The following is a 19,672-nucleotide window of genomic DNA, read 5'->3' on the forward strand; positions in this document are numbered from 1 at the left end:
TTGTGGTGTTTTGGAGGAGCGAGTCAGGAAATGTTTTCCTCCACCAGTATCACGTAGTGAGACCTGGCCACTATCTTGCAAGAAGAATGGCTTAAAATCCCTCTGACCACTGTGCAGGACTTGTATATGTCATTCCCAAGACAAATTCACGCTGCATTGGCTGCAAAAGGAGGCCCTACACCATACTAATAAATATTGTGGTCTAAAACCAGGTGTTTCAGTTTCATTGTCCAACCCCTGTATCTGCTGCTTGCCAGTTTCAACTTAACATGGAGCGAGTTACTTTATGTGTGTTATGCATGGAAAGCCGAACAACGGCTTTGTCGTTGACGCTCCTGGGTTCACCAGATTCTCCAGAGACGGAACCTATTTGGAGAGTACTACCACCTACTCCAGGAGCTGTGTCTGGATGACGGTCAGTGTCAGCGGTACTTCTCTCTATTCAGGACGTAGTCTGAGGGTCTTCTGTCCCGCCTTGGGGGATGAATCAGCCTCCAGGACACCAACTACAGGTGCTTTATCCCTGCTGCTGAATGCCTTGTCATCTGTTTTCGGTGAGTAAACAAATCTCAGCTCAATAGAAAAAACATTTTTGTGTCTAAACATATGGACAAGCACCTTCAAAATACGGCAGGCAAGAGCTGATATGACAACAGAATGAAGCATGGTAGCCATAAGTATTGAATAATTATGTTAATTAAATAATGGCTCATCTGTGTAAGGGTTTATGATTATTGATTAGAAATATTTATCAAATATTGTAATAAAAAATCATAATTAGAAGAAATTAATTCTAACCAAAAATCATTTCTTACAGGTAAAGATCAAAGATACACTCTGGTGGTGTGATTATTAGGCTTACAGCACTTAATAATTACATTTAGTTAATTATTATTAAGAATTGATCATTATTAACAAAAAACCATAGCATCTCACCAAATGGTGGGAATTCTAACCGTATCTTAACACATAATCACACTCAAAATTTTAATTTAATTCAATTCAGTTTATTTATATAGCGCCAATTCACAACACATGTCGTCTCAAGGCACTTTACAAAGTCAGGTACATGTCGAGGTTCTGGGTTTAGTGTGTGTGTTGTGCTTTGTTTGTAATTTTGTTTTCAGTTTCCAGATGGTTCCAGAGTTTCTCAGGAGTGCTGGGTGACAGGTGCAACTGATCTGCTGATTGCTTTGAGGAGTATTTAAGCAGGAGGCTGCCAGCACTTCAATGCCAGTGTTTGCCTTCAGTGGTAACAAACTCAGCCACTACTAAGCCATGCTTCGTTCCTTGTCTCTATGCTGACTTTGTGTGTGATCTTTCACAGGCAGAAACCTGAACCTTTGATTATCTTTGTTGAACACTGTTTTTGGCTCCAGAGATTTCTGGAAGATCAAGTTTACCAACGTTTGGTGAAATTTGTCTGGATTTTGTTTCCAAGGATTAAGCTGGCAGCTTCCTGTTATTCTCCGACTCCAGAACCAAGGTAGAAGCATACTCTGTCCACCCTCCAATGAAAGTACCTGACCAAATAATTATTTATGAACACACCAGTACTCAGTCTTCAGTCACTGGCGTTGACCTTGAACCAATCCCTCATACTGAGCATGCATGTAGCAACAGTGGAGAGGAAAAACTCTCTTTTAACAGGAAGAAACCTCCAGCAGAACCAGCGATCATCTGCCACGACTGACTGTGGGTTTGAGAGAACAGAACAGAGACACAAAAAGAACACAGAAGCACTGATCCTGGTGTTGAACCACATATTTGCTGAATATTGAACCATTTGCATGTTTTTGGACACCACTATGCCTTTCCAATGGCATCGGCCATTTTGTACCGCAGGATAGTCTGTCCTACAAAACCCAGCGGCCCTTGCGGCTGATAAGACAGGGGCGTCGCAGCCCTGAGGCCACCGTCAACTATATAACAGAGGATTAGACGAACCGCCATTTGCCTTCAGCTGGAGACCATGACACAGTTACCAACATCTGAAGCATCACATGGAGTGTCCTGGGTGGATTTCATTTATTCTCCTTCATTGGCCAATGAAAAATTCATAACAGAGGTTTCTGGAATAAGAAGGCCAGAAATTTCACTTTGCCGAAATGAGTTTAACACGTAACAAAAAAAAAAACCCACGGAGTTTCAAAGAGACGAATCACCACCTTGTTTTTGTTCTAGTCGACTGTGATGGTCAGATCATATTTTTCCCTTTGGCCAAGGAGGCCAGAGGACGAAGATTGACCGCTTTTCCTGAAGTTAACTGTGGACACGCATTAACTTCCAACTTCCACCCCACTCTCTCTCAACTCCGCTCAGAAGGAAGACAACGACAAGTAAAACCCATCCTTTATTTTTATTTATTTCTTAGAAAGTCTGGGCAGGGTACAGGAGGTTTTAATGTGATTAGATTCACTATTTAATCTAATGTGTTCTGAATTATTTATGCATGTAACCTTTTTACTGAAACTTTGATGTGCCGCGTTGGATGTCTGGAAGCCGCTGCGCTACCCAGCTTTGTGTGTGTTTTGCGGGGTTGTTCAACACCTGAGCAAGGTGGACAGTCACCTGAGCAAGGTGGAAGCGCTTGCACTGGACTGTTATAATAACCTCATGGTGAAATTCCCCATTTTCTTTGTCTTCAACCTTTTAGCTTGCCGCCAAAAGTTTTATAACCCTTTGTCTGCTCACCTCGCCCAGCATTGGGGAATGTTTTATGACTGAGTATAACTGAGTTACATTGCGCCCCAACCTCCACTCACCACCACATCCCTTTGTCATATTATCATTTTTGCCATAACTGCTGGTTTGATCCACTACTGTTTTGTTTTATTTTGTTTAGTTAGATATTTTACCCCTTTTGTGTAGAACTTTGCATGTTTGAGTAGGTGAAGATTATTAAATCGGAAGAACCGATTGTATCAGGGCTGTGATTTAATAAATGTTCACATAGATAAACAAAAGGCGTTTTGTGTTTATTTTGTGCAAGAGTGATTTGTCAGTCAAGATAAGGTTGAAGTTCCACACGTTTCAGCTGAAACGGTCGATTAAACAGTAACCTCTCTGGTAATAGTTATTAATTATTACTGAGTATTTAACGGTTGTAATTATCAAAGGCGTTGAGCCACAATTACAACACCAGAAGACATCTCTGGTCTCGATTCATAAATGAGAATTTTGGTTAATTTAGTCAAATTATGATTTTAATTATAATTATTGATAAAGAATTAATCAATAATCATAAATCTAACAATGGAGTACATTCTATGGGAAGGAAAAGTAAATGTTAATGGATGTAGCTCCTTTAGTCATTTCATCTAGAAAGGAAGAACAGATTAACTCTGAGCCAGTTTTCAAGGTTAGAGTCTGAAAGAGAGCACATATAATTAGGTAAGAGACTCTTTTCAGCTGTATCGTTGTGATTCATGCAGTTATTTTGATTGGCTCCTCTGCTGGACAGGCGTGGTAAGGCGTATTCGTCACTTCCTGTTTTCGCTGTTGCACTCGGTGGATTGTTTGGTGTGTGAAGGCTCTCTCATTTGATCTGATTTCTCTCTACTGTGATACCTCGTACTTGTTCTAATACATAAGCACGTTAAAACACCTACTTTCTGTTGCTGCTTTTAACGTTTGGGGACTCTCCGTGTTTTACACGGTTTTTTTAGTAGTGGTAAGGGGTTGCTAGCTTAGCATTAGCTTTAGCTCCAGTTATGGCAATATACAAAAGGAATATGGTTGAACGAAGCTCTGGGAGGCCACTCCCAAAGTGTAGCTTAGTTACTGTATGTCATAAAACATCCTCCACTACTGGGGAGTCCGCGCAAACAAAGGGTTGTAAAACGTTTGGCGGCAACTAATAAATATGAAGTTGAAGAGAAAGAAAATGGTTGATTTTCACCATGGAGTTATTATGAGAGTCCAACTTTAAAATGGGCCCTGAGCTTGCTCTCAGGTCTTAAACAACACAGCAAAACACACGCAGCTTGAAAAGCACAGCGGCTTTCAGATATGCACAGCAATCAAAGTTTCAATAAAATGTTGCATGGACATACAATTTAGAACACATTGGACTATAAGTGGCGATTCTAAATCGCCTAAAATCCTACTCCATCCTGCCCAAGCTATTTCTAATAAAGAAACAAAATTAAAAAAGAACAAAATTACTTGGTGGTGTCCCCTCTGGATCAGAGGAGAGGAGAGAGAAGGGGGGGAAGAGTTTCCATGCATCCGTGGATAACTCAAAGTAGAACGGTCCATTTTAATTCTGGCTTCCTTGGCAGAAAAGCAGTATCACGGACCATCAACAGTCGACTGGAACAAAAACAAGGGTGGCGATTCCGTCTCCTTGAGACCTCTGCGTTTTTTTTTTTGTTACGTGTTAAATTCACGTCTTCGATCAGCAAAGTGAAATTTCGGATTTTCTTGTCCCAGAAACTTCTTTCATGAATTTCTTCTCGTTGGCCAACTGGGAGAATGAATGAAAGCCCACGTGTGAGATTCTTCTCCAGAATGACGCTCCAGTTGCGAGGTAACCGCGTCTCGGTTCCAAGCTGAAAAGCAATGGTGGGCCGTCTCATACTCTGTTATATAGTTGACTGTGTCATCAGAACTGCGACGCCCCCGTCCTATCAGCCGCGGTTCCCGCTGGGATTTGTAGTAGCGGAGTGTCCTGGGATACAAAATGGTCGATGATGCCGGAAGGCCTGGGGGCGTCCAGCAATGTGGAAATGGTCCAATATTCAGCAAAACATGGTCCAACAGCACGCGACCACATATAGAGGCTGTAGTCCTCGAAGCGGCCGTCCCGGGTCAGCAAAGGTTCATTAATGCTACACTTGAAGCTATAAAAGGGATTGGCATTGCAGTTGGCACCCAATACACTTATGACCTGGCAAAATAGAATGGCTTTGAATATGCTTTTGGCTGAAAACGGAAGGCGTTTGTGTTACGTTTGGAGATCAATGTTACACTGACATTCCTAATAATACTATTTCTGATGGTCTGTAACAAAAGCTCTCCAAATTCCAGTCACTTAATGAACAGTTTGCTGAAAATGATTGTATTACTAGTGGGTGGAGAAGCAATTTGGGAAATATGCAACTCTCATAGTGTCAGTAATACTTTCTCTGGGAATCCTGCTAGGTATAATTGTCTGTTGTGGTGTTGTATTCCATGTGCAAGAACAATGATTAATTATGTGATTGTTACTGCAATGTCAAAGGAACTTCCTGTGCCTCATATGTCACTGTTAGAAACAACAGAGTTACGTTCAGATGATGATGATGATTAAGGCATGTTGTGACCTTGAGATTATGTAGCCGGTGGATTTACAGGGGTTGGACAATGAAACTGAAACACCTGGTTTTAGACCACAATAATTTATTAGTATGGTGTAGGGCCTCCTTTTGTGGCCAATACAGCGTCAATTCGTCTTGGGAATGACATATACAAGTCCTGCACAGTGGTCAGAGGGATTTTAAGCCATTCTTCTTGCAGGATAGTGGCCAGGTCACTACGTGATACTGGTGGAGGAAATCGTTTCCTGACTTGCTCCTCCAAAACACCACAAAGTGACTCAATAATATTTAGATCTGGTGACTGTGCACGCCATGGGAGATGTTCAACTTCACTTTCATGTTCATCAAACCAATCTTTCACCAGTCTTGCTGTGTGTATTAGTGCATTGTTCTTCTGATACACTGCACTGTCATCAGGATACAATGTTTGAACCATTGGATGCACATGGTTCTCAAGAATGGTTAGGTAGTCCTTGGCAGTGATGCGCCCATCTAGCACAAGTATTGGGCCAAGGGAATGCCATGATATGGCAGCCCACACCATCACTGATCCACCCCCATGCTTCACTCTGGGCATGCAACAGTCTGGGAGGTACGCTTCTTTGGGGCTTCTCCACACCGTAACTCTTGGGGAAAACAGTAAAGGTGGACTCATCAGAGAAAAATACATGTTTCACATTGACACAGCCCAAGATTTGCGCTCCTTACACCATTGAAACCGATGTTTGGCATTGGCAGTAGTGACCAAAGGTTTGGCTATAGCAGCCCGGCTGTGTATATTGACCCTGTGGAGCTCCCAACGGACAGTTCTGGTGGAAACAGGAGAGTTGAGATGCACATTTAATTCTGCCGTGATTTGGGCAGCCGTGGTTTTATGTTTTTTGGATACAATCCGGGTTAGCACCCGAACATCCCTTTCAGACAGCTTCCTCTTGTGTCCACAGTTAATCCTGTTGGATGTGGTCCGTCCTTCTTGGTGGTATGCTGACATTACCCTGGATACCGTGGCTCTTGATACATCACAAAGACTTGCTGTCTTGGTCACAGATGCGCCAGCAAGACGTGCACCAACAATTTGTTCTCTTTTGAACTCTGGTATGTCACCCATAATGTTGTGTGCATTTCAATATTTTGAGCAGAACTGTGCTCTTACCCTGCTAATTGAACCTTCACACTCTGCTCTTACTGGTGCAATGTGCAATCAATTAAGACTGGCTACCAGGCTGGTCCAATTCAAGCCATGAAACCTCTCACACTAAAATGACAGGTGTTTCAGTTTCATGGTCCAACCCCTGTATATGGAATGAATTCACATAATTTCTTAAAATAAGTCAACTCAAAGTCAAACATATTACAATTAACAAACTCTTTACTATGCTAAAACAATCCAACTAACTACCGAGGAGAATTAAAGAATAGGGAAGACTAATGGGCTATATACAATATAAACAAGTTGATTGAAGATGATTGAGAACCATGACCGAAAAGAGTGATGCAACATTACCATGCAATGTTATTTATGTTTGAAAATACCAGATACACAGACAGTATTTCAGCCGTACCTATCTTTGCATATGATCGATGATCGTATGGCTTCCTTGGATCCAGTTAAAGAGTTTATGTCTTTTTGCCAGCAAAAGACATCAGCGCGCTGGGCCTCCCCTGACCGGTCCTTCTCAAAGGCCGTGTGGAAAGAGAGCGGATGTAGCAACAGCTGTGCTTTTATTTGGGTAATGGCGTCACAGGAAGTCCGCAGTTATCCCGTTTCCTGGCTGTGCCGGAAGAAGGTTAATGCACTTTATTTTGAAAAGTTCCAGGAAAGTCCGTATCGGAGTTTAATGTTGAAATCCATGGCTGTGGGTCCCAACATTTTACAGGAAGTGATGAAGTGGACTTGGACTGGAAACACACCAACTACAAGGGGAAGGATGACAGGTAAGTGGTTGGATTTTCCAAGTGAGAAGGTATTTAGTAAGGCTGATTTGCTTACCGGTAAGAGATTAAGTTCAGGGAGGATAAACGGTTGGAGTCCTGGAGTCTGAACGAGGAGCTGGAGCTCTGGGAAACAAGGTAATTGATTTGATGGTGAGTATGATGAGTGTAGCCACCTGTGGGTGTTTGGTTCCACTGAGGTTGAGGGATCGGCAGTAGTGAAGTTACTGGTACATTGCCTGTGAGACAATGTTCTCGATCTCCCATGTGACGGCTCCCACAGTGCAACTGGGAGGCAGAATGCTGGCTGGCTGTTTTTCTGAATTATCTAGTGACTACTGGTGGGACAGGGCATCGGGCTTAACATTTTTGGAACCGGGTCTGTAAGAGAAAACGGGAGAAAAACAGAGACCAGCGTGACTGGCGAGATTTTAGCGGTAAGCCGTCTGGAGATATGATACATTTTTATGGTCAGCACCCTCGAGCCAGTGCCGCCATTCTTCCAAGGCCAATTTAATGGTGAGCAGTTCCCGGTCCCCCGCGTCGTAGTTTCGCTCCGTGTCTGACAATCTGCGGGAGAAAAAGGCACAGGGGTAAAGTTTTCCATCAGTCTTGGAACTTTGAGAGAGCACAGCACCTACACCGGTGTCAGAGGCGTCCGCCTCTAAAGTGAACTGGTTAGATGGGTCTGGATGGATTAAAATGGGTGCTTGAGCGAACTTATTTTTAAAAAAGGTGAAGGCAGAGTTGGCTTCTGAAGTCCAGTTGAACTGAACCTCGGTGGAGGTAAGTGCTGTGAGGGGAGCTGCAGTTTGGCTAAAGTTTTGGATAAATCGTCTGTAGAAGTTTGTAAATCCTAAAAAAACACTGGAGTTGTTTTCATGTGTCGGGGATGGGCCAGTCGAGCACGGCCTTGATCTTCTCAGGATCGGACCAAACCTGCCCACCCTCCAAGATGAATACCAGGAAGGTGACTGAAAGCTGATGGAACTCGCATTTCTCCACCTTAACAAAGAGTTGGTTCTCGAGGAGAGGTTGCCAGACCGGGTGGACATGATGACGGTGTTCGGCGAGGTCTCAGGAGTTGATTAGGGTGTCATTGAGATACACAAAAACAAAGCCATGCCAACAGAAAAGAGAGAAGGAAAAAAGATTTCCAGCTTGGGTCAAAACACACACACTGTCCCTCCTCCCTCCTCCTCTCTCTCTAACTGGATCCTCTCTCTCTCTCCTCTCTCCAGGCCACCCTCCCCTCCCAGTTTGCATTTTGTCTTAGGCTATATAAAAGTTGCAATTGGAAACTTAGAGAAGTGTCTCATTTAAGAACATTTATAGTTGTATTCGTCAGTGGACTGATATCTGAAGATGGATTATTTAAGCTTAAAAGATACTGATTTAAGGCCTTTGCAATAACTCCATACAAGACAAATGAGATTTTTACATGTTTGAAATAAATCAACAGTTGATAAAAGTAAAAGCATAGGATTACTTTACGGTAAGTCACAGTCTTGTTGCACATATTTAATGAAAAATGTTGTACAGCCGTTTAATTAACTGATTTACTGAATGGTAAAAGTACACTTTGAGAAGCAACATACTTGTAAGTTTTACACTTACGAGCACATTGCCTAACTAAATAAAATACTAAAAAGAAACAAAATAAAATAAGCAGTAATTGGTTCCTTACTAAACTTAAAATATTTAACCAAAAATACTTTGACTGCATGAGGCTTAATTAATTTTCAAAGACTACCATCAAAGATCATTTGATTTTAGATAGGAAAATAATAAATATTTACTACTACTAATAAAAAGAAAATAAACAACACTTCCTAATTAATATTGAACTTTTGGAAAAAATACAAACAACCTTTTTCGGGTGTAAGAACCCAGATTATGCTGCACAGATCCCAAAGTTTTCTAAAAAATGGGAGAAAAGGACATGTAGATTGTTCTCACCATGGCCTGAAAATGGAAGCTTGATCTGTCTCTATGTGAACAAATGGCGACTCGAATTCTGTATTATAAGGCAAAAAACAAAGAGTGGCGAAGAGAGAACTTGAGTTGAACATTTTAAAGTTATCAAAAGAGGAGGGTCAAAAATACAGAAACAGGTTGAAACAGAACTTAACAGAGCTGAAACAACATGATGGAAGTACAAATGACAATTTGAAGGCAGCAGGAAAATATCCTTCCCTGGCTGGAAACTTTGATTACAAAGGGGAAGATACTGAACAGAGAGAAGCTCTATTGCTTCAAGGTGATTTAATGCAGGACATCAGTGGTGAGGTACTGAGAAATATGGAAACCCAGATTAACTCACAGGGTGTTTCTCCGGTAAGTACCGAATCTCCCAAGTAGCTGGTGGACAAGGAGAGGCTGCAGATGACAATATGATTTACATCATCGGCCTAATTTTCACATATATATATAAAGAGATATCACTATCATGTTTTGTTTTGGAAGTTTATCTTGTCTGCTGAACTTCAACTTGGAGTCAGGGTGCCTGAAAATCCAGTGGGACTGCCAGTGTCAATCGGGACTGATAAAATGAACATTGGGGGACTTTGAACAACAAAAAAGGTGAACCCTTTGATTTGTATCTACGATATATACTTAGTTTCTGTTACAACATGAAACATATTGTTTATAATGGTCAATATTTTGTGTTTTCATGTTTTGAGTAAGGGTTGAACTGCGGTTTTTGTTTGAATGTTTTCACCTGGTTATGTTAGGTAGGTAAGCATATTGCATTTTTGTTTGAGGTCCTTTTGGTCAGTTTTTTGTTATTTTAGCCTGGGTTTCCCCGAAGCTATGATAATCCTCTTTAACTGTATGTAAACATGTTGGAATTGTTCTTGGGTTCAGTCTAGATCTAGGTAAGCCTTGGTAAGAGTTTGTCCTAAAATATCACATGACTACATCACCAACAGCAGCATCATCTGAAAAGAAGAATAACAAAACACTGAAACAGTTTCACATCGTAATTTATAGTAATTTTCCAAGCCATTTTCACAAAATACTATTTTATATTTTTAGCTTTCAAGGGTACAATGTAGCAGACAGACTCATTCATGTTGCTGTTTGTAAAATGAGAGGAGTGCACATACTCTGTCCTACTCAGACTCCCTTGCATCCATCTTCATTTTAAGAGGTTTCCCAGATGCATGTTCCCTTGATGGGCTCTCCCTGAAAACTTTTGCAGCTGGAGATGGTTCTTCAACCAGCAACCTAATATTAATGATAACAAACTAATTCAGCATATTACACTCACTCAAAGAGGATTACATTTAAAAATGTTATGTGGGAAAATTCAAATGAAATTGTAGTGCAGGTAAATCATTCACAGCATTCTAACTGAATTTTGGGAGGACAGTCTTTAGATTTGCTTTGCTGAAGTATTTTGCTATTATAAAAAAATTCCATCACGATGTACACTCGGCTGTTTGTTAATGATGGTTAGCTGATTGCCCGTCACCGCTACTGATGGTATGCACATAGTAGTAACCATGGCAACCGTGAATTTTTTTCGGCATATTGAAAGGATGAGCATTTATTGATATGTCCAGAGAGCAGTGTTTATTAATGACATTTGGGTTTGTGCACCATTTATTGTTCATCTAGAGTCCATTTCCTCTGCTCTTACCAGAGTCTAAGCTAGAACAGAAAGTGGTCTAAAATATTACAACTGTGATGTTGAGCTCTAAGACCAACCATGGCACAAATCGCTCAGCAAGTGTTAAATTACCTCAAAGTTATCTTTGAATAATGCTCAGACCATTTTGGATTAGCTAAGTTTCCCCAAATTAGAGAGACAACATGACAGTGAAAAGCTTGCTAGCTAACTTACAAGTAACTCCTCTGACCTTCCTCGGGTTCACTGAACGTCTGCCTGCTGAGTTCGCCATTTTCTTTGGTTGGGAAAAGTCATTTAGATTCCACCTATGCAAGTTAATGCTAACCAACCAATAGGCAGAGGTTGACCCCTGACAGCCTTTCATCATTTGCATAATGAGGCAGAAATGCATACAGAAATTTAAAAAGGACATGCAGTAAATGAGTAAAAAATTACAAAAGAAATAAACAGACAGAAAATATTAAAACACACATAAATAGATTTAAAAAATAAATCATTCATAAGTTAAAAATACATAATTGATAATAAATAAATAAGGTATATATTACAAAGATGAATAAAAGAAGCAGATTAAAAGGGATATATACATTTATGTCTCATCTTATAATTTAATTACTGCCTACATTTATTTATTTACTGTATTTCCTGTGCATTTAATCGTATGCTTAGTTATTTATAGAGCATTTATTTATTTCTGTATTTTTAAATCTGTCGGAATCAGTCCTCCATTGTGGCATGCCGTCCTGTTGTATAATAATATAAGGTCATTAAAAAGGACAATCCAGTCAATTTAACAGAGCAGGTAAACACACTTCAACAACCAAACCTGCATGCTTTTTTTGCACGGACAAATAGTGGCGTACCTGACGCCAATTAGCTGAGAAGCCATCAGGTAGGCGGATTTTCACCATACAGACAGAGTAAACCAACAGCAAGAGAGAAACATGACGATGGAGGGGAGTCTTGTAAAGTCAAAGGCAACATTTCACGTTCGCAGAAGTTAAAAGCAAAAATGTTCATGTGATTTGAAAGTTATGTCTGGGAACAAAAGGTATCCATGTCTGTCACAAGCAACTCCAACCATATGAAGCACCTCGCATTGTCTCACCCCTCCACAACACTTGTGGCTAACAACCGGAGCCCTGACGCGGCCAGCGCGAGCTCCGGCAATCCTACACCTTGCAAACAGAAAAGGCTTGATTTTTCTAGTCAGCAATTTATAACATCATTTTAGATTCTAAAAAATAACTGAATAGTTACTTTGTCTAGTGACTAGTTACTTTGACAGTGCAGTAACTGAATTACTAACTCAGTTACTTTTTGGGAGAACTAACTGGTAACAATAACTAGTTACTTTTTTAAAGTAACGTTCACATCGCTGGTGGTATTTGAGATATGGCTAATATGAGGGACATTCATTTTATCTATATCTCAATCAGTTGTTTTCAAAATGCTGAATGTTTTTCTGCAAGTTTTTGACATTCTAGTAATTTAGTTTGACTCTTTACTTCCTTTATCAATCTTCATAGAGATCTCACTTGTCCTTTTGTCTTTACTACTTTGTGATAAACGTGGTATGTGTCTTGGAGGCTACAATCTGAAAGAGACATTATAAAATACTGTAAATTGTCAATTTGAAAGCTCGACATCAGAATCTGATACTTAATATTGCAACCAACTTCACACTTGATAACCTGTCCCAGTGGGCATAGACCAAATAATGAGATCCAGCCTCTGCATCACCCAGGAAGAGAGACACGTAAATTAGTTTCTGATTGAAAGCTGGTGGTGTTCAGTGTCTTCTCATCTCCCTTTGTACAGTATCTTTCTAAAATGCAAACAGTTGAAGAACATGAACTCTGTTATCAACACCTCAACTCATCCTGCAGGAAGACAATGCGTCCTCCTTCAGTATCCATGCTTATTTATGTTACACTATCCTCGATCTCTCTTCTTACTGTGATTTTTAACTTACTGGTTGTTGTCTCTGTCTGCCATTTTAAGTAATTAAAATATTTAACTATTTAAAAATTGACATGTACTGAACTTATTTCCTTAAATTAAAAATGTTGCTAATGTATATGGTTTTCTAATTTCTGTAGGAAGCTCCACAGCCCCACCAACATCCTCCTGCTCTCCTTGGCTGTTTCAGATTGCTTGGTGGGATTCCTCATTGTATTTCAGATAATGCTGATAGATGGCTGCTGGTATCTTGGGGACATTATGTGTGCTGTCTACTTAGTTTCAGATTATGCAATTACTTCTGCTTCCGTAGGAACTATGGTGCTTATTTCTGTTGACCGCTACATAGCCATTTGTCAGCCCTTATATTACACAAGTCAAGTCACTGCAGAAAGAGCAAAAATTTGGGCCATAATTTGTTGGATTTCCTCTGTTCTTTTTCACAGTCTACTGCTGAGAAATAACCTGCAAAAACCAGGCAGATATAATTCCTGCTCTGGAGAGTGTGCAGTTGGTGTTGATTATATTGGAGAGGTTTTTGACCTTTTGTTTTCCTTCATTGGTCCTGTCACTGTGATCATTATTCTGTATATGAGAGTGTTTGTAGTGGTTGTGTCTCAAGCTCGGGTCATGCAGTCTCAGGTTGCAGCAATCTCACTTCAGCGTTCAGTGAGAGTCACAGCAATGAAATCTGAAATTAAGGCAGCTGTTATCCTTGGAATTGTTGTAGTCGTGTTTCTGATATGCACCAGCCCATATTATTGTGTTACACTGTTGGCTAAGGATGCAGGGGTCAGTGCTTCATCTATGGCCTTCCTTCTGTTCTATTTTAATTCCACCCTGAACCCTCTAATCTATGTATTATTTTACCCCTGGTTTAGAAAATCTCTTAAATTAATTGTTACACTGCAGATCCTGAAGCCTGGTTCATGTGAAACCAATATAGTTTGAAGAGCATAGATATACTAAAATGAGATTCAAATGTACAAAGATCCAGAGCATTTTACCAACCAACTGAACATCAATATAACAAAGCCAGTATCCAGATACAAAAAGATCCTAACCTAATATTGCGACTAGTTTTTTGTTCTCTGCACCATGTAAAAGTCACTAGGCTTATAGTTTTGATCTTTATAGGAGGTAGCAATAACAATAAAAGATTAACTTTTAGTTTTCTTTAGAAAATAAAAATACAGATTTCTGCTCACATATACTGCTTAATAGTACAATGGTGTATCACATTAGAATCAAGTGTTATGAGAGTGCAGTGGCAGTATGAGACAATGATTTCTTTTGTGAAAGATTGTTTTAAATGCGTTTGGTAAGCTATTAAGTAGCTTGTTGCAAAAGATAAATCATCAAAACTACCAGTGGAGACATGCAAACAGCTTTCATAATTAGGCTTTGACTGCTGCTATGCCAAATAAGGCTTTGTCACTGATAACAGAATAGAGTAGTTTCAATGTGCCATTTTATTGTTCAAAATGTTAAAACCTTTTTTGGATGCTGATTGGTTTTCAGAAGGCATGGCTGTTTGGTGGTGGAACTATGTTGGGTGTAGCACAAGTTAACCTGTTCTTTCTTCTCTACCATAGCCAAAGAGCACTACTTTTAGCAACAAGTAACAGTAAAATATGAAGAAATTCTGTCCTCAAAAACAAGGATTGTTTCTGTGAATGTTTGTATCATGAAAGCAGCCATGGAGAGAAAATGTAGTGCTTGGAATTCAGAAGTGAGTTGCTGCAGGTTCTATGACAAACTATGATGACTTAATTTAAGACTTTTTAATGCAAATATTAGAAGATGTGTTTGATTTCCGTTTGCAGTCTCCTGATTGGTTTTGATTTCCATTAACTTGTTTTGTTATCCTATAGGTATTTGCATATTAGTTAAGTTTAATAGTTTTTCTGGGATTAATTTGAATTTGAATTTGAAAAGAACTGTAAATGTTGTTTCAGTTCAGTATGTATTCTATTAGAAAATACATATTATTTCTGCTTCATATCTGTGGTACGATTGGTCATTTGCGGAATTACCTTAAGTGCAAATCAGTGAAAATCTCACATTCCTTTTTAATTCACAAATCATAGCCTTTTAAAAACATCAGTTTTGTTTGAGAGTGAAACTAATGACTTCAATAACCACTTTGCGTAATAACTGTTTTGCTCAGTTTCCAGTGAGCTCAGACTCATCAATGATTGAAATAATACAGTGGCTTTAACAGCAGGATCATATTAAATCATATTATAATGTTGTAATGAACAGTTTCCTTATTCTTATTTAGTTAGCTATGATTCAAAGCAGAGAGGTGTGGCCATTTTAATAATATATACAGTCCAAATGTGGATGGCCACAATTTTTAGCTGCTTTTCTGGCCTTTCAACCCAGATTGGAACAGCATTTGTTGTGGGAGATTTTAACTTCACTCTGAACACAGAGTTAGACAGGCTCAGCAGATCATCTGCACTTCTTAACTTGCAGTCGGTTAATACTCTAAATCAGTATACGAAAGAATATTAAGACCACTTGTACCATCAGAAACTAAATTTAAATGCTCAGACTAAATCTGTATTCTTGTAATTAAACTGAATTTAATTGTTTCAAACTGAATTTATTCACTTTGAAAATGTATTTTGTTTTATTGAAAATTCAGTTTGACTACTTTCAGTTTTATAATTCAATTTCAGTTCCAAAATTCAGTTTTTTGTGTCACACATCCAGGTCCCTGAGGAAAGTCAGAGTAATCAAACACAGATGCAGTGTCCAAATTCAGAAGCTGCATCCTTTGAAGGAATTATAAGCCAATTCATCATATCGAGGCGACGGAAGTTGGTCAAATTCGACGGCTCCTCCAAATGCGGCCAACAAATGTGTCCTTCTTTTCGCCATATTTAAAGGATGGGTCTGGTGTATCATTCATGGCCCACCCTATCCTATGATTCATTGCGGGTCGAAGTAGATTGTTCAGATGGAAGTAACAATGGCAGAGGAGAGAGAAAAGTTGTGAAAAAAGTGAAATATATTGCACTTTATGTGAAACAAAATTAACAAAACAATGTTTTTAGCTTCCGCTGTGCTAGCAGCCAGCTCGCCTTGCCAGCTATCAGCAGACCAGGCAGTCGAGGCTCGCTAAACCCGAAGGGAACAGCTACCTCCCGGTACATCGTTTTACTACTCCTACTTGGTTTTCTGAATGGGTGGAAGTTAAGCACATGTAATTCAGTCAGATGATATCTAATGTTAATGTTTGGTTCAGTTATTATGCTCGTACTCGTCGTCTTCCGCTTATCCGGGACAGGGTCGTGGGGGCAGCAGACTCAGCAGAGACACCCAGATGTCCCTCTCCCCAGACACCTCCTCCAGCTCCTCCGGGGGGAGCCCAAGGCGTTCCCAGGCCAGCCGAGAGACATAGTCCCTCCAGCGTGTCCTGGGCCATCCCCTGGGCCTCCTCCCAGTGGGACGTGCCTGGAACAGCTCCCGAGGAAGGCGTCCAGGAGGCATCTGGTATAGATGCCCGAGCCACCTAAACTGGCTCCTCTCGATGTGGAGGAGCAGTGGCTCTTCTCCGCGCCCCTCCCGGATGGCCGAGCTCCTCACCCTATCTCTAAGGGAGTGCCGGGCCACCCTACGGAGGAAGCTCATTTCAGCCGGTTGTATCCGGGATCTTGTTCTTTCGGTCATGACCCAAAGTTCATGGCCATAGGTGAGGGTAGGAATGTACCGGTAAATCGAGAGCTTCGCTTTTCGGCTCAGCTCTCTCTTCACCACAACGGACCGGCACAGTGCCCCCATTAATGCGGCAGCCGCACCGATCCGTCTGTCGATCTCCTGCTCCATTCTTCCCTCACTCGTGAACAAGACCCCGAGATATTTGAACTCCTCCACTTGAGGCAGGAACTCCCCTCCAACCTGAAAAGGACAAGCCACCCTTTTCTGGTCGATTACCATGGCCAGCTGCTTCACACTCGGCTGCGAACCGCCCCATCGCATGCTGTAGGTCTTGACTAGAGGGGGCCAGCAGGACCACGTCATCTGCAAAAAGAAGAGACGAAATTGATTGGTCCCCAAACCAGACCCCCTCCCCCCCTTGGCTGCGTCTAGAAATTGCCTTCCTTGTTTTTGTTCCAGTTGACTGTTGACGGTCCGTCATATTGTTTCTTTTTGCCAAAGGAGGCCAAGGACGACGCCGACCGCTTCTTGGAGTTAAAAGCGGAAGCGCAGCAACTCCCCTTTTCTCTCTCCCTTCAGAAGACTACAACCAAATAATCCCATTTTGTTTTTATTTTTATTAGAAATAGCTTGGGCAGGACAGAGTAGGATTTTAGGGCAATTTAGAATCGCTATTTATAGTCCAATGTGTTCGAAGTGGATGTGCATGCCTGTGTTATAGAATTTTTATGATTTCTGGACTCTGAAGCCACCGAGCTTTGAAAGTTGTGTTTTACTGTATGAAAACCTGAGTGCAGGTGCACTGTAAAATTGAACTGCGATAATAACCTCATGGTGAAGCTAAACCATTTTTCTTTGTCTTCACCTTCGTGTTTTTAATGGTTGAAGCTCCCAAAGCTTTGTTCAGCACCATATTTCTCTTGTATTTTGCCATAACTGCCATAACTGCTGGTTTGATTTCATACACACTCAATGTTGTTTTATTTTGTTTAGTTAGATATTTTACCCCTTTTATGTAGAACTTTGCATGTTTGATTAGGTGAAGATTATTTAATCGGACTACTGAGGTGTATCAGGGCTGTTGATTTAATAAATATTTACGTAGATAAAGAGAGAGCTTTTGTGTTTATTTTGAGCAAGAGTGATTTGTCTGTCAAAATAAGGACAAAGTTCCTCCACATTCCGGTGGAAAGGTTGATTAAACAGTGACATCTAGTAATAGTTATCAATTATTACTGAGAATTTAATAATTGTAATTATCAAGGGCTTTGAGCCATAATTACAACACCAGAGGTCATCTCTGATTTTGATTTGTAAGTAATGATTTTTGGTTAAGAAATTAATCTTTTTCAAATTATGATTTTAAATTATAATTCTTGATAAATATTAATTAATCAATAATCATAATTCTTACACTAGGCTTGTGTTGATGACGTAAGTGGTGGTGATCAAGGCCTTGAGAGCCAGCAGCACCACATGACAGATTCAGGAACTGCTTCGCCTAATTGTGGTTAATTCGAAATATAAGGGGCAGCAAAACGCTGCTGCTCATCCCTTCAGATTTTGTTGTGTTGGGATTCCATAGCATCATGTGTGCTTTTATTCTGTTTAACGGTACTTGTTTGCAGTGGAACCAGCTAGAAAGAGGACGTTTTCTCCTGTCTGGCAACATTTTGATCTTATGTCTCCCAATAAGGTCACCTCATCTATGCTGAGACATTGTAGAGCCATGCATGAAAACAATGAGACTAATCAAGCAGGGCCGTGCTCAGGTAAATGTTTATAGGATGCAGGATGCATAGACAGCTTACAAACATTTATATTGTGCATTTGTATGACATGGTACATTACTATATATTGTTTTTAAATCAAGTTCACGTATCATATGTTTTCCCATCAGGGAGAAGAATAATGTGGATATGGCCTTGGTCAGTATAGAGATTGAGGATACCCAGCTCTTTAGTATTGTGGAGGATATTGGGTTTAGAAAGATTGTGGCGGCTTTGAACCCTACCTATGTTCTCCGCACAAGGTAGGTGTGTATCCACCTACCATAATAGCATTCAAAGAATCCTCTCTTCTTTCATGTAGGCTTTGAAAGCAATGGTTGAGCATGAGGTGAAAACCAAAAGTATTGTGACAAAAGCCTCAGCTGTTACTTTGACATCAGATATGTGGACCTTGATCAACACTGATACCTATCTAGCTGTGACCTGCCATTTCATAGATGCTAGCACCTCTGAATTCTGTTGTTTTAGGAGTGCATTTCCCTCATACACATACTGCAGAAAATGTACCACATGTAACAACAGCACTTATGTCAGAGTGGGGTATTGCCAATAAAGTTACTTGTCTTGTGAATGATGAAGCAGCAAATATAGGCGCTTGTGCCAAGGAACTTTCTGTGCGTCACACAAATTGTGTGGCACATATTTTAAATTCAATAATATAAAAGGCAGTACCACTGCAAAGGTAATTCATTTTGTTCATTGCAATATTAAAAATGATGCTGTTTTGTTTGAGTTGCTGTTTCATTGACCCTTTAATTCATATAATTTTTGGCTGATTTTTTAGAAGTGCTGCAGCAAATGGGCCTGCCAATACTGAAGCTAGTTCAAGAAGTGGATATATGTTGAAACAGCACATACCTAATGCCTTAACGTCTCTATGGCCTCAGAAAACCTGTAGAACCAGCTTTGGCAGGCCTACGCATTGACATTAGCCCTCTCTCATCACAACAGTATGACATTATTGCTCAAAGTGCTTTCCCCATTTAATGATGCCACAATTTAGCTTTCTGAGGAAAAGAGGGTGTCTGTATCAAAGGCAATTCCACTGCTGTCAATGCTACACCACGCACTGGACGACAAGGAAATGGGAATAACACCAGAGTGCACAGCAATTAATGACAGTCTTAGAAGACAGTTAAGGGATAAGCTTTATACTTTGCAGTCCATGAGCATAATGCCACTGACAACACTACTCCATCCTAGATTTAAAAAGCTAGGTTTATTTAGCCCCAATAAAGCAGCAGATGCTGAGACATCTCCCTTCTGAATGTGCTGCTGTTATACGACACTCATCATTATCTGGTTCAACAGTTTCTCCCATAGCTTCATCTTCAGCCTCACCTCTCAGCTTGTGACTCAAGGTAAATGCATACGTTGTCATT

General features: G+C 40.4%; 1 protein-coding gene and 1 long non-coding RNA gene across 2 annotated transcripts; both read left to right on the forward strand.

The window, feature by feature from the left end:
• Nucleotides 1-242: 242 nt before the first annotated feature.
• LOC124871917 lies at nt 243-18,662 on the forward strand. Its single transcript, XR_007039159.1, has 3 exons — nt 243-554; nt 18,197-18,272; nt 18,401-18,662. It is a non-coding gene; the product is annotated as an uncharacterized LOC124871917 (long non-coding RNA).
• Nucleotides 12,703-13,782, forward strand: LOC124871916 (trace amine-associated receptor 13c-like). The gene is made up of 2 exons (XM_047371538.1): nt 12,703-12,872; nt 12,972-13,782. Exons 1-2 carry the CDS (start codon nt 12,703-12,705, stop codon nt 13,780-13,782), a joined length of 981 nt encoding a protein of 326 aa, XP_047227494.1.
• Nucleotides 18,663-19,672: the final 1,010 nt, after the last annotated feature.

The sequence above is a fragment of the Girardinichthys multiradiatus genome, chromosome 7 (genome assembly GCF_021462225.1).
Source record: "Girardinichthys multiradiatus isolate DD_20200921_A chromosome 7, DD_fGirMul_XY1, whole genome shotgun sequence".
In the NCBI taxonomy this organism is placed as follows: Eukaryota; Metazoa; Chordata; class Actinopteri; order Cyprinodontiformes; family Goodeidae; genus Girardinichthys; species Girardinichthys multiradiatus.

Bases quoted from the DNA above. Each gene is read 5' to 3' on its own strand.
- LOC124871916 (XM_047371538.1), top strand. From the start codon at position 12,703: ATGCAAACAGTTGAAGAACATGAACTCTGTTATCAACACCTCAACTCA. The intron at 12,873-12,971 runs GTAATTAAAATA...TAATTTCTGTAG, and splicing joins GTCTCTGTCTGCCATTTTAA to GAAGCTCCACAGCCCCACCA.